This window comes from Poecilia formosa, unplaced genomic scaffold (assembly GCF_000485575.1).
Source record: "Poecilia formosa unplaced genomic scaffold, Poecilia_formosa-5.1.2 Scaffold130, whole genome shotgun sequence".
Taxonomy (NCBI): Eukaryota; Metazoa; Chordata; class Actinopteri; order Cyprinodontiformes; family Poeciliidae; genus Poecilia; species Poecilia formosa.
In genome coordinates this window covers 811,366-826,112 of record NW_006800069.1, presented here as the reverse complement: position 1 = coordinate 826,112, position 14,747 = coordinate 811,366, and the positions used below count along the sequence as shown (strand labels likewise).

Sequence of the window (14,747 nt, the reverse complement as noted above, 5' to 3'; positions counted from 1 at the left end):
GTTATGCAACCGGGAGTGGTCTTAATAATTCAGCAGCATCCCTTTCGTCCTTTTGTTTTTCTTTTTTTTCTTTTTTTTTACCCAGCACATTTTGGTTCACACTACAGTGACCCTGCAGCGCTTACTCACAGGCACACACCCCCCTTCCCACATAAACACTCGTAGCAACACCCACGGGAAGCTAATGTCACACGAGCTCACTCCTACAAACACACCGGCTGACGTCAACAACCTGCACACACACAAAGAAAAAAACAACTCTTTTTTTTTTTTGGTTTTCTTTCATTGTTTGCAGTTTATTTGGCAAATATTTCTCAACCCTCTTTTTTTGTCATTTTTTCCCCCACTTTCTCATATTTATTTACAATATTAAAAAATAAATCTTTCTCTTCGTAGTTTTACATTCGACATTTACAAGTGCAATGTGTAACATGTCCATCTTATAAAGTGCATTTGTACTTTTTGATCAATTGTGTCACAACACAAACTTGAGAGAACCGAAAAAAACAATAAACAAAAACAGTAATTATATTAAAAAAAAATAATTAAATACACCTCACATGATTCACGGACGCTTCATCAGGTCTATGACATCACAGTATTATTACCCAATAGTAAAGAGAGATGCTTTACTAGCCTCTCATCCAAGCCTACAACACTGATGCATAAAACAATGTTTTTTTTTCTATGAAGGCCATATTTGGTCTGATAGAAAATTAGCTCTGTAATGTTTTTTTTATTTTTTTTACTTTTTTTTATTAACAATCTCTGCTTGCCTGAAGTGTTTCCATAATCGATGGTTTATTTGCGGTATGCACTCGCGTAAATACGGTAGCCTGACCTTGCTTATTAAAAACTGTGATGTAAATGCTTGTGCTCATGGAAATAAAAGAGGGAAGGGTCAAAATGAGGGATAGAAAGAGAGAAATATATATGCGTGACTTTGTTCTTGAGGAAAAGACAGATGGGAAGAATGAAACTTTGCATGAGGTAAAAAAAAAAAAACTTTCTACACTGATTTGCTTAATTTCTTCCCCTCCTTTTTCTCTATCTTTTGGCAGCTTCTTCTCTTTTTTTTCCTCTATGGAAGAAACTATTTTTAGAGCACACCTGACAGGCTGGCTTCCTGCAGGCGGAAGCGAGCAAAAATGTTCGGCAAGTAAAAAGAAATGCAAAAAGAAATGCAAAGAGGAGGATAAAAGATGGGAAGTGAAGTTCCCAAGAAGGAGAGAAAATGGTGTAATTTTGTTTCGTAGGACGATGAAGTTCAGAACAGAGAAGGATGCATGTTTGGGACGGGGATGATTAAAAATGAGGAGAGGAGGAGGAGAATATGGGGATGTCTTTGAAACGACCTGCTTCCTCAGACACGACTCAGACAAAATGACGTCACTCGAAACAAGACTCTGTGACGTACTTTGGCTCCCGTCTCCCTGCCTCCCTGTCGTTTTATGGTCACATCGCTGCACTTTGTGAATGAAAGTCAGAGTCGCAGCACAACAACCCACAGGACTGTGAAAAAGTTTTTGTCCCCTTACAGAATTGCTTTTTGTTTTGTTTTGTTTTTCACTTTGCTGTTTGTTTTGTAACTGTGTCCTAGTCGTCTGCAGATTTGTATTAATTTGGTCACACTGGGGATTTTCTGCAAGTGTCTAATTTATGATTCTACAGACAGAATATAGACAGTCATCTAGATCTCGAAGAAGAACAAACCCAGACCATCACACTGTGGCTATGATGGTCGTGTTTTGCACAAGAGTGAACGGGAGGCATGTTTTCCACAAAGTTCTGCTTTTATCTCATCGGCCCAAACAAAATTTCTGGAAAATCCTTAGGATCACCAAGATGTTTTTGGGCAAACAGACAGGCTTTTGAGTTCTGTATGGTCAGCATTTTTGTTGTTGTTTTGTGTTAGATCTTTCTTTTGGCTGCCATTTTGCTCAGTCTCTGTCTTTAAATACAATAGACGAGAGTCAACGTTTTCCGCATATACTTTTTCCCAATGGCTCTCTTGATAAAAGTTAATCTTGAGAGAGCCGTCTGGGAAAAATAATATGTGGAAAACATCCACTCTCATCTTTTGTAATAGTTATATATTAAATCATGAGCACTTTACATGTGTAAAGTCCTTTCATAATATCGGTATGTCCAACATACTGATGTGATATTTGGTAAAAATATCTAGTGAAATACATTCACTCTGTTCATATTAACAATACATTTGGCCCAATGGATGTAATTTAACTGCACTTTATTCCCACACCTGATGCATAGTTCTGGTAGCAGAGATGCTACAACCTTTAGAAATTTATGTGGGCGTTGTTTAAAAGTTTAGAGTTGGAAAACATGGGTAAGTCAAAATTGATATCACCAATTTTGAACCTTTCTGGTCTGGCAGTAATCAGGTCTGGCTGTAGCAACTAAAGTTAAACCAGGTTTATGAACTGTGGTGTTTTCACAGGTTGCTTTGGATATCAGCTTTCCTCTCATCAATGAAATCATCATTTTTTATCTTTCTTTATTTATTTAAGCTATAATTCGGTGATGTACAGTTTAGTTTGATGATCTAAAAAGGGTAAAACGGAAGAAATCTGTAAAGGGGCAAACACATCTTCACAGCACTGCAGTTCAGAAGGTTTTATTCTGTTTGCTTGGCGTAATGATCAGTCATGCCTCACAAGAACGTTTTTTTAAATACCACACTCTTTTCATCTGTTTTAGATCCTTCCACTTTTAGCTGCTGTGTTGAGATTTTGTTGTTGCTCTTGTTTTCCACAGATCAGCAACGACTTCAGATTCTGCTACGAGAATCACCTTTGAACAAAAATGTATGTACAGGAACCAAAAATAGGACACTAGATTCAATAAAAATAAAATAAAATAAAATAAAATAAAATATGGCACTTTTTCAGCATATTCAATACATTTTTTTCCCTCCAAAAAGGAAACAGTAAACATTTATAAATAGAAAGAAAACGCAAGAAGAAGAGGAAGAAACGTTCACACACGCACACACGTACAGCAGCGAGCATATCTTGGAACTCATGCCCTGATGATAAACATTACAAAAATATACATTTCTGTACAGCCTTGCATAAGAAAGAATAACACACACTCACTTGAACAGTTTCATTTAAAAAAATAACAATAAAAAAGCAAAACAATTATAGTCGGGCGTAGCATCGGACAGACCCATTCAGCGAGTGTTTGTGTTTACAGTGAGAGTTAGTTGAGTTATGGTTCCTTACAATTGGCTATGCTTCTTGGTGGAGAACGTACAGGACAGCAGACACACACACACACACCTACACACACACACAGTGAGTGGTCGCTTCACTCCCGTCCCCAGGAATGGTTGAGTTAGTGCCATATTCACAGATGAGTATTTTTAACTGCTGGACGTGCCAGATGGGACCAAGAGCATCATCTTAAAACAAACAAAGTTAAAACAAAACCATGAATGCTACTCATGCTGTCAGCTGCTTCAGCTGATGAACGTTGGAAATGACTTCATCAAACTGCTGGCTCAAGGTTTCTCTATGTGGTTTTTACAATTTCCACCAGAGTTGGATCAATTCTTCACTTCTTTATTTTATCCTTGTGAAATCTTACATACTGTGGCTCAAGCCAACACTGCCAGAGAAAACACTGCCGGTTGTTAAAAACACAACAAACCTTGCACTGCACAACTTGGTCTAAAAACATTTTGGTTTGATAAAACCAAAGCCTGAATGTGAAGCCAAAGAAAAAGTAGAGAACTCCAGCTCAAATCTTTTGACCTCCTTAAAGAAGAAAATGACAGAACTGTATTCTTTTGATCAAATTAGTGAACAATTTGATTACACCAGCACACAGTCTTTTTGTATTAATTAAAGACATTCATCAAGTTTGGTTTCTGTAGCAAGCAAGAACATTCATTACTTTACGTCCAAGACATGTCTGTGGAGATTTAGTTAACTTCCTATATATTCCTAAATATATCAATACTTTGATACTAATAGTCACTGTTGTTAAAGTGAAAGAACAATGATTTTCTAAAATATATTTTTCATTAGATTTAATTTATAATTGGAACATGGACATCTGTCAAATTTGTAGCGTACCACTAAAATATGTTGATAAATTTTCCAAATAGTTTACTTAAATGATTTGTAGTCAAATGGAAACTATATCGGTTAGCTTTGAGAGCGGTAGCTTTTTAGCTAGCAAGAAAGCAAAAGTTTTTTTAACAGGATTTTGAATATCGAAATGCGATAAACTGAGTGAATTAGGAGTACAATGTTGGCCAGTATATTTAGCTTAATCTTTCTTATTTTGTTTTTACAGTTTTTCTATAACAAAGAAACTAAAATATTATTTTTTAAGCTAGGGAAAACTGCCAGTTGGAAGTCAAAGCCTTGAGTTATATTTGCACATTGGTGGTGCTTCAACATAAATAACAAATCTCTGTAAGATAACTGTTTCACCAACCCCTTTGGGAAAATTAGCCAAAAAAACTGACCATCAGTAGCTAGCTGCAAAATTTCTCAAAGCAATTTTCTCCACATGGTAAAATTCCAAACTTTGTACTTGTTTATGAATAACTATGCATAATTGTAATTTTTTTCTGCTGTGGCAAAATTTGATATCCAATACATTAAGATTAAAACGTTTCACCTAAAAACTAAGTTATGCTAGGTTAGCATTAGCATATGGCTAAAAGCAATGTGAGACCCAAAATAATACAACCATTTTTTATTTTCTAGAGATGATTTCAACCAACAGTAACGATGGGAAATCTGTGGCTAAGCTTTCTGGCGAAAATAAAACACAAACTCTTTCCCTTTCAAATCTGGTCCATAGCTTTTTGTCTCTTTTCAGTCACCGTTTAAAGCTGCTCAAGCAGGTCTTTACAAATTTCAGGCAGCAGTTCTTGTTGTGCACCTTTCAGATATCAGACCAAATCAGGTACAGAAACAGTACAAACCTTAATTACTTACCAAATTCATTACAGCCTTGTTTGTCCCATCTAGCATTTCCAAAAACAAATGCTTAGGTTTGTTTTTTTTGACAAAACCTTATATAAATATGATGTGCAAAGTAAATATTTGCATCCACTTTTAATGTAAAATGGATTCAACGATTGATTTTACTTTCACTTTACTTTACTCTCCAAAGTACCAAAGCCTCTGGATAATTGAATGTATTTTACCGAATTATTGATGCTAGTGATTAACCATTAGGCAGTTCCATCAATGCAGTGTTGGTGCAAAAGAGAGGTGGTCAAAGCTTCTTTGATAGATGGGTTCACCTTATACTATGTTTTTAGATTTTTGTTTCAAACATTTAGTAGTTTGGATACACAGCCATCCATTCAGACCGTTTCCTTTTAAATCCAATATGAAGTCAAATTATTTGCGTTTTTTTTTTCAGCTACATTTCCAAGCTGACCACATTTCTTTTTATCTACATCTTCATTGTGGCTTTTTGTACACAGCAAAATGCAGCTGGACTTTATTGCAAAGTATATTTTGCTCCATATAATACCCAAAGCGAAAAAAAGCCAAAAGAAATAAGACACAAATAAATGATCTTGTCTTTGACAGAACATTGTGCAGCTGTTGTTTTGCTAACAACGGCTGCAAAAACAACTGATTGTACTTTTCCTGCCAAGAAACGTAGAAAATGCTTCTTTTAAAAGTTTTCATATACAACACAGAAAAGAACAAAAGCTAACTGCTTCTCCTATGTGCCATTTTCAACGGTAGGATTTTTGCTTTCATCTCCTGCAACATATTTGGTAGAAAGCACTAAATTCAAAGTAAACTCCCTGTTGTTGCAAAAAACAGCTATTTTTTCTGTCTCTAAAGTGTTAGTTTGAATCTACAGCCCATATAGATTTTCCCAAAGCCAGCACACCTCCCACACACCTATATTAGCTGGATGCCAGTAGCTTAGTCATCGTAACTCTCTCTGAGGATGTGCAGAGGAACACGAGAGAGAGAAAGCTATCTATGCAGATCATTTAAATGCAGACAAAGGGTTGGAAATGATCACCTCTTTAGCTCCTTCTCTGAACATCATCTCTCTGGTGCAGAGATGTTAATAACATTCACTGGATTAAACTTGCGCGATGCCTTTTCAGTTGGAAATATACCTGCCAACCTCCGGTGGAAGACAGCTGTGTAGTTGTGTGACTCAAGGCTGCGTTAAAGTACATCTCGCCTGACGTTTCTATTTCACGCCACGTCACCTCTTCTCTCTGGCTTCTCATTAACCCGCCGAGCCTTCAGAGGAGCTCCGGGCCAGAGCTGCAACTGCTTCTTCGGGGCGGGGCGAGAGCAAATCCGGCTGCTGCTGACGTGCTGCAAGCTGGGGAATTTAGATGGAAGTCATACGGCAGCACAAACCAAAGCAATCTAGAGCGCTTGAGTTTAGAGCTGCTTTGGGTAAACTGCCATTTGGAGATTGGAGATAAACACAGGAGTTCCCGGTGGGCATGAACCGGCTGACCCAGATGTTTTAAAAAGGTGCAGATTCCAAATCGGTACAATTTCCAGTGATTTGATTCCTCCAGTTCAAAGTCATCTTGATGAGATTGGAGAGTAGAATAAAGCATTGCTTTCCTTTCCTCATCTGCTACTGCGCACTGCTGATCAGCCAGCTGAAAGAAGGCACTCGCTTTATTTCCCCCCTCATTTACAAGAAAGACTAATTTTTGGAAATATACAGGGTTTCCCCCAGGAAATCTGCTAAGCCCGTTGGTAGGACCCACCGTGTTTTCGTGTTTTAGTTTAAAAAATTCAGAGGTGGATGAGCAGGTGTCATAATTTGGAAATTATAGCGTGTGAGGTCAATGCAGCCACTATAAACCTAGCTTAATCTGTCTTTACTGTCACTGTTACTGGTGTATAAAAAAAAATCCCTATTTAAAATAAACAAATAATGCTTAGTCTGGTGGGGGAGGCAAGTAAAGCCTGGTGGCCTGCCAGGTTTATAATACAACAGAGGAAACCCTGTCAATTTAACCATAACCTGTCAGTCTTCAGGGATTCCCCCAGAAAACTTGCTAAGCACCATTGCTCGGGACCATAGGACAGTTATCCAGCCGGCTGCCATGTTTTGAGTTAAAAAGTGTTTAGAGTTGACAGGAAATTTGAAAATATTACTTGATAGTTATGCGTTTTTGGAAGACTAGAATATTAATACCTAAACATCAACTACAAAGTCTTAAAAAGGGCAATAATTTAATAAAACCTAAGATAAATTAACAATGCTAAGCCTGGTGGGGGCACAAGTAAAGCCTGGTGGCCCGCCAAGCTTAAAATACACTGAGGGAAACCCTGAGTCTTATACATGTTATGCTCTTTAAGAACTACAGCTGGTAAGCTACAAGCAGCATGTCTGGTTAACGGCTGACTGACAGTGCTACAGAGCAGATAGTCCTACTAGTTAACCTGCTCATATCGGATTATTACATTTGTCTACAAAGTGCAGATTAAAAGTAATACAATTGTGCACAATAAGCCTTTGAAAACAAGTTTTTAATTTAGTGGGTGTTTTTCAATGTCTGCTAAAGTTAGAGTAAAAACACAAAGGTGTGTAGTTTTTCTGTTTTGAACAAAAGCAGCCCAAGGACGTCAAACGAGACGTCAGTTCTTCCTATGTGGTTCTGTGAACGACTTTTCTGATCCATATTTTCAGTCGACCTAATGCAATCAAATGGAATTGTCCTTTAAGCCCCATCTCCATCTCCCGATCCTTAGCAAGATGGTGTAAAGAACAGCATAGTCTACTTTTGCAGACCCCCCTCCCGCCGCGCCCCCACCCAGCACCACCACCACCACAGCCGAGAGCATTTCCCAGGGTAGCGGCGCTCTGCAGTGAGCTGTCCTTGGTGCTGAATTCAGCTCTGTGCTTTGTAGTCACAGCCCAGCAGCAGCACCCTGAGAAGCCTATTTTTCTTCAGATGCCGAGCAGGTTTGATGTCATGACGCCAAGGACGACACATGCCAGGTCTAAATTTAGTAATCCCTCCCTAAAATCTCCCTATTTATCAGTTCACTTAATGATTAGATTTTTTTCATTTTGCTGAACGTTTGAGGACAGCAGGCTGGGATGTTGGCATTGGGTAAATTTAAAATGGGCTTAGAAAATAATGGGAAATTACAGAGCTAATTTTTGTTGCACTCTTTTCAACTACCTAATCTGCTTCTAATAAAGGGAACATGGCTGATGTAGAGCAGTTTTTTTTAGTAATTTTTCAAGAGATGACTACAAATATATCTCATTGAGAATGTTGAAAGTCATTCATTTTTGTATATTTAGCTCATTGTATTTTTATCCACACAGCACTTGATTTCAAACACTTGAGTTTAGAGATGTACAGTATTTTAAGCATCCTTCCTGATTGCATAACCATCCAGAGCGTCCTCTGGAGATTTAGTACAATTTTTTTTTCCCTCAACCAAAATTTCACCTTCACACATATGCTACTCATGAGGGGCTTCACTTCTCTCATTCACCAAAGAAGGAGAGAATTTTAAAAGATACCTTTAATTGGGATTTTGCAGTTGGTTTCCTGCTGCTTACTTCCTGCAGTTGGTTGTTCTCCAGGCTACAAACGTGGACTTTATTAGCTCCTTCTTTTTTTGACCATGCCTCCTCTCAGTCATCTGTCGGTGCCTCTTCGACTGTGGCCAGCTCAGCGTTTGTCATCAGCTTTCCATCCCTGATGCGAGGAGGAGAGCAAAGCCTTCTTGCCTTTCTCGCGCCAAACTCTCGATCCTTTTACCTCGACTCTTCGTGTTGCATCGTCCTAGACCCCCTAGCCTTTCTTGCTACACGTCACTGGAAGTCCTGGGTCTTAAGGAGAGGTTGGATGGGACGCACCCACAGCAAGCCATCCACAGAGACTTCTGGATATCTGGGTTTCGGAAAGCATAGATGACGGGGTTGATCACGGAGCAGCAGGTGGCCGGGAGGACGGTGGCGTAGGTGTATATCATGGGGTAGCTGGAGTCGGCCACAATGGAGTACATGGCGAATGGCAGCCAGCACGCCCCGAAGGCACACAGGATGGCCGACAACGTGGAGACCCCTTTGGTGGTGGAGGTGGCCATAAACTGGTGTTGCACTGCGATCTGCTGTGCGTGGCGGAATGCGATTTTGCAGATCTGAAGGTACAGCTGCATCATGAGGGCAAAGACGAGGAGGAAGGTGACGGCGAGCGCCACCGCATTGTTTTTGGTGACTGGGCGACAGATGCTGCACGTAGACTGGTCTTTGAAGCAGTTCCATCCGAACGCCGGCAGCAGGCCCAGAGTGACGCACGTCACCCAGATAAAAACCACCATCATGTAAGTGAAAGTGACGGTCCGCTCGGTGTGGTAGGTCAGGGCGTTATACAGCGACAGGTAGCGGTCAACCGTAATGGCGAGGATATTAAAGACGGACGCGGAGAAGGCCGAGATAAGAAGTCCGACCGACAGCAACGTCACAAATTCCACCGAGTTGTCGATCAAATAGGTGAAGACAAAGTTTAAGATGAGGCCCAGACCAGCCAGAAGATCTGACACGGCTAGCGATCCGATCAGGATGAACATAGGCGCGCGAAGTGTCGGCGTGTAGAACAGCACGGCGATGACCAAGGCGTTCTCGCAGGAGATGAGCGTCCCCGTTACGCACAACGCAATATCCCAAGGGCTGACTTCCTGCACGATGCCAGCAGTGGTCGCCGGCTGGAGGTCCGGAGTCAGAGTTCTCAAGAAGGGCTCTGAAGAAGTGTTGGAGGGATCCTCGCTTACGTTCCAAGATGTTGAGGAGTCGAATGGGTCGAGGGGGGAGGAAGTGTTGAAGCTGTTGCCACCGCCGCTGCTCAAGGCTGCTGCGGTGGCAGCCAGGGTGAGAACCATAGCTGGAGATAACAAGAGACAAACAGGAAGGAAGGAGGGAGGTAAAAGTATGTAAGTTCAATGGCAAAAGGATGAAAAACGAAAACAAGATTGAAAAGCACAGTTCATTAAATCATAAACCAGAGAACGAGCATGTTTGTAAAGCGTGATGGTAATATGATGCTTTCAATTAGCATTTTGTGAGGAAGATGAAGAAAATATGTTGTGGGAATGAAAAATAGGTAAAAAGGGAGAAAAGCAAGTAAACGCATTATTAACTATTTTGTATGAAGAGAAGGGATGTAACAAGAGCTTTTGACATGAGATCTTGTAATATTAGAACACCACTGTATTTCTTGTCAAGTAAGCTTTCCCTTGCAAAATGTAGATGCCTTTTTGCTACTTGTGTGTATTCCAGCAGGAAAGACGCTGCGAGGGGGTTGAAGTCAACCTGCCCTTGTTCAAATTTACATTGTGAAGCAACATAGCAGTACCCCCAAGTTTCTGATCTATGAAACCTTTCTTCCATTTTTAAAAACAAAAAAAAAATACTTATTTTTAACACTTTCTTAGCATCACCTTTGAATTATACAAACCAGTCAGGCTTGTATAGAAATTTTCCACAGTAATTACGTTTTTTGTGTGTGTGTTCATGATACATTTACTCTATTTAGGAAAACTGAAAGGAAAAAAATTCCAGATTTTCAAGAGAGCTAAAATATCATCCTGCAAACAGAATATTAAGAACAGTCTCACCTAATGAGTAGGATGTATTATCACATCCCTAATAAACAGATAAACAAAACAGTAATTTCTACCTACCCAAATATTCATTCATGAAAACAAGCATCTACTTGACCCCTAAGCACCCATGTTACACAGTCCAGCTCCCGCTCCCACTCCTGACAGGCTTTTTTTTTTTACAACACCAAAACAGCAGGTGTAGACACACTCTTTCACACACACACACACACACACACGCACACGCACACACACACACACACTTACTCACACAGGGATAGAGGTATTCCTTCCATTTCGGCTTGACGGGAGCATGACACAGGCAACACAATTAAGCCCCCCACTCTGCGCCATTTAAAGCGTTAACGCATCGCAATCCCTACCTGTCAGATGCGGAACAGAGTCCAAGGTTCTAGTTTTTCTTACAGTCCGAACCGTCTTCACCTCATTCTATTTTTAGAGCATCTCCAAAAATGGTGCATGACGTCCCGGGGCACGGCGCAGCGCTGTAGCTGCTGTTCTATTCACCGGCGGCGTGGACGTGAGCGCGCAGAGAAGCGTGTGCGCGTTTGCCTCCCCCCGTCCCCACCAAAAAAAAAATAATAATAATAATAAAAAATGAAAATAATAATTTTGGATTCTGATCCACATCACATGCTGCAACCGCGCTAATTTTAGAGAAGCGAGCGCGGGTGTTGGGTTTCATTCATAAAAAAAGGTTAAAAAAAAAATTCAGCTCTCACACACTTCCCACCTCTGCCACCACCCCCACTCTCCTCCCTCGCCAACTCAATTTCCTCCACACACCCCTTGCCCACTCCTCTTTCATGAGCCTCCACTCACGCGCGGAAGGCGCGCACGCGCCGACAACATCAATGACTGCAAAACGGCCAAGGGAAGGTCATCACCGCCACCGCCGTACGCCTCGCGTGCTCTCTGTGGCGGCGGGGTTCGGTCCCCGCGGTAACGGCCGGGGCTAATTAGCATGCACCGAAACAAAACAAAAGGCCATTCTGCCCGTGTGTGTGCGCGCGCGCGCGCGTTTGTGTGTGTTTATGGAGAGAAAGTGTGAAGAAAAAAAAAGAGAGTCTACCTTGAACCGTTTCACTCAGCTGCAGCAGTGCGGTCCCTGAGCCAGCGAGAGGGGGCATGTGGGGAAGGATGGAGAGAAGGAGGGGGAGACGCTGGAGAGAAAGTGGGAATAAAGGGGAAACCATGCCACAGAGATGGGGAAAGGAATAAAAAAATGTACCAGCTCCTCGTCCTTTTCTTCCCGTTGAAGGAACCGGGATGCCTCTGTTGCTCCTTTCTCCTCCTTTGAGCGACTGTTGTGTCTTCTTTCAGGGTTTCCCCCTTGTCTTTCTCCCCCCCTTTTTCCGTTCCCCCCAGTCAGCGGCGCGCGCTATATTCTTCGGTTGGCATGGTTATTAGCCTTCTCTTCGGCAAGCTCCGTCCTCGCGCTGCTCATCCCCGGCCCCTTATTGGACGCGCGTGTCATTCTCCTGGTCTGACGTCAGAAGTCTCCGCTTGCTACAGTCACCGTCTGCATGGTCGGCGTGTGAATCACGGCGAGAAGGAGAGTGTACTCTCTCTCACTCACTCACCTTAGCCAAACAACTTTATTCATCCTCTAAAACGGCGTGCCGGTTAACTTTGATGTAGTTACGAACAAAGAGGGGAAAGTCGTGATTGACTCACAGGAAAGTGCGTGTGAATTTGACTCAAAAACAACGGGGGAACACAATATATCTCAATTATTTTCCCCCCAACACGTGTAAAACTCAGCACATACAGCAGCTAACAGTACTTCTAACCGCTATAGAGGAGGGATGATGCTTACATTATGCAACCTCGGAGCTGCCTGGATATCCCACTGCATCAACTCAGGGGGGCGCACGGATGCGCATGCACTCGTTGCCTTTTCGCGGGCTGGTTCCATACGTGGTGTCACCATGCGTCTGAGCAGCCAGGGGCCTGCCACTCATCACAAGCACGCCTTGCTTCCTCTGTGGCCTTTATGTTCTGCTTTTAATGTTGCTTACATCAGAGTTATGGGAGTGAATCATTGTTATCCTGCTTTTATGTGTTTTGTCCTGCTTAACCCCTTTCTGCCTAAATGTATTTGCAGTTATATAAAAATAAAAAAAATGTTTTTACTGTTGGACAAATTCCAAATGAAGTAGACAGTATGGCATATGATAGAAATAAAGTCTAGTGTTTATATGAAAAAGCAAAATAAGGTGAATGCCAATCCCATCTGATTCTGATCTCACTTCACTGCTCTGTCATAGCTTTCTCCCATTGACATAAATTCCTGAAGTAGAATTTACGGGCCAATCAGTACAAGTTGTGAACGATGACGTCAATTTCATTTGCTGTTTTACAATTGTAATCTGCCTGTAGTTTTAGCAGTGACAGCGGAGGAAATAAAGTCATTCAGTTGTTGATCACGCCTACAAATATTGACTCAACTTTAAAAGCCGCCTCTACGAACAAGGCTTAGAGCCAGTGGGGGATTGTTAACAATGCAGGCCATTTCCAGCAAGCTTCATAATGTCAAACTGGCGCTGTATGGCCAAACATTAGCAAGTGGGTAAAATTTAAAACTTCATCAGCGTCCCCATCTCCAGGAAGCAATCGTTTCTCGATAGCCGAGAGCCCAGAGCATCTATGCAAAGCGAAGCGTAGAACGAGGACCTGGATTTACCAGGCTATACATTAGTTACAATTGGCAACTAAGTGGGAGACAGTGCTTCTAATTTGATCTTTGGTATGTGCTGAATTTGCATCAACAGGGTCTAGTGGTGTGTCACCCTGACTGCATAGTGGTTTGAGGCAAATTTCGAACATTATGTAAGAGTTAATTTTTTAATGTACATTTTATTTATTTATTTATTTATTTATTTATTTATTTATTTATTTTTTAGGTGATGTGAAAGACTGATATACTCGGCCTGTGCTCTGGCATACAAGATAGGACTCATGGGAAACATCTGAAGCAACTAAATTAAAAGATAAATGTTTTTAACTTTATCATTGAAACAACACAAGGTTGATATATTTGACGATAAACAGGAGCATTAGTGTATAGTGATGTTTTCATCCATCCACCAAATTTTCAAATAGATGTTCCTTTTCAGCCAGTATTTCCAAATCGCCTGTTTGAAAGTCTCTGGGGAATTTTTATTTTTAAATTTTTACACTTTTATCTGTGTGCAAATTAACTAATTCAAATGGATAACACATAAAATGTTTTTTTCCCCTAGTTTTGTGGAAAAAAATGAAGAATGGTGTAAGTACATACACTTTATGAGACAGAGAACATTTTAGTGACTTTTGCAAATGAAACACAATGGAGGTCTGTCCTGGTCAGGAATTGGTCTAATGTGGCTGCTAAATTTTATCTGCCAAATGGGGTAAACTTTTTTTAATATTAGTAAAACAAACTTAGATTTCAGTGTTGACAGGGGACACCAAACATTTATTTTGGACCCCGTTTTTATTCACTAAGTGAAAATAATTGGATGTCATTTTGGTCAAATAGTGATTGAAATAAGGATATTTTACAGCTAATAAAATCAGCTAAAACAACTGATGCAAGTTAAAAATTTCCGTATGAAAGTAAATTTCATTCTAGACGTACTGGCTGTAAACATAACTTCCTATTCCTTCTCTTAACGTTTCTCAAATTTCCTCATTCCAAGTTAAAAACTCAAGTACTGTCCAATACCCCTCGTAAGTTGCCTGTAAGCAACAACGTAGCTTTCTCATGCTTCGGTCAGGCTCTGGCTGTGGCCCAAATACAATTAAACAGAAGTCATCTCTGGGGTGAGAAGAAGGTGTGTGCTTAACATCGTGACCTCTTGTTCGGTTAATATGGTATAAAACCAGGACAATTACAACACACAGCAGAAATGAAAAGATACGGAGCCTCCAGAGGATTGTCATAATGAGCCTGTAGCCATTGCAATAATGACTATAATTTGTTCAGGGAAAGGACCATTCCCAGAAAGACTAATTGTGTTGCTTTGGGAAACCATACCGTATTAGTCATGTGGCCATAATAAAGTGGAAAAAATAAATAAATAAAACATAATGTGCACGTCTGTAAATATAAGTTGTTTTTTACAATGT

The 14,747-nt window shown here is 40.7% G+C and overlaps 1 protein-coding gene across 3 annotated transcripts; it reads right to left on the bottom strand.

Annotated features, from left to right (window-relative positions):
* Positions 1-747: 747 nt before the first annotated feature.
* gpr185b (G protein-coupled receptor 185 b) lies at positions 748-12,738 on the bottom strand. Of its 3 annotated transcripts, none has more exons than XM_016676225.1 (2): positions 11,866-12,738; positions 748-9,895 (listed from the first exon to the last, which is right to left on the bottom strand). In XM_016676225.1, the coding sequence occupies exon 2, from the start codon at positions 9,891-9,893 to the stop codon at positions 8,820-8,822; it is 1,074 nt and encodes a 357-aa protein (XP_016531711.1). In that variant the 5' UTR covers positions 9,894-9,895; positions 11,866-12,738; the 3' UTR covers positions 748-8,819. The 3 variants fall into 3 exon arrangements, with proteins under 3 accessions (XP_016531711.1, XP_016531710.1, XP_016531712.1); XM_016676224.1 differs by lacking the exon at positions 11,866-12,738 and adding an exon at positions 11,707-11,853; XM_016676226.1 differs by lacking the exon at positions 11,866-12,738 and adding an exon at positions 10,997-11,660.
* Positions 12,739-14,747: the final 2,009 nt, after the last annotated feature.

Bases quoted from the DNA above. Each gene is read 5' to 3' on its own strand.
- gpr185b (XM_016676224.1), bottom strand. From the start codon at position 11,830: ATGGTTTCCCCTTTATTCCCACTTTCTCTCCAGCGTCTCCCCCTCCTT. The intron at 9,896-11,706 runs GTAGACTCTCTT...TGTTATCTCCAG, and splicing joins GCTGAGTGAAACGGTTCAAG to CTATGGTTCTCACCCTGGCT.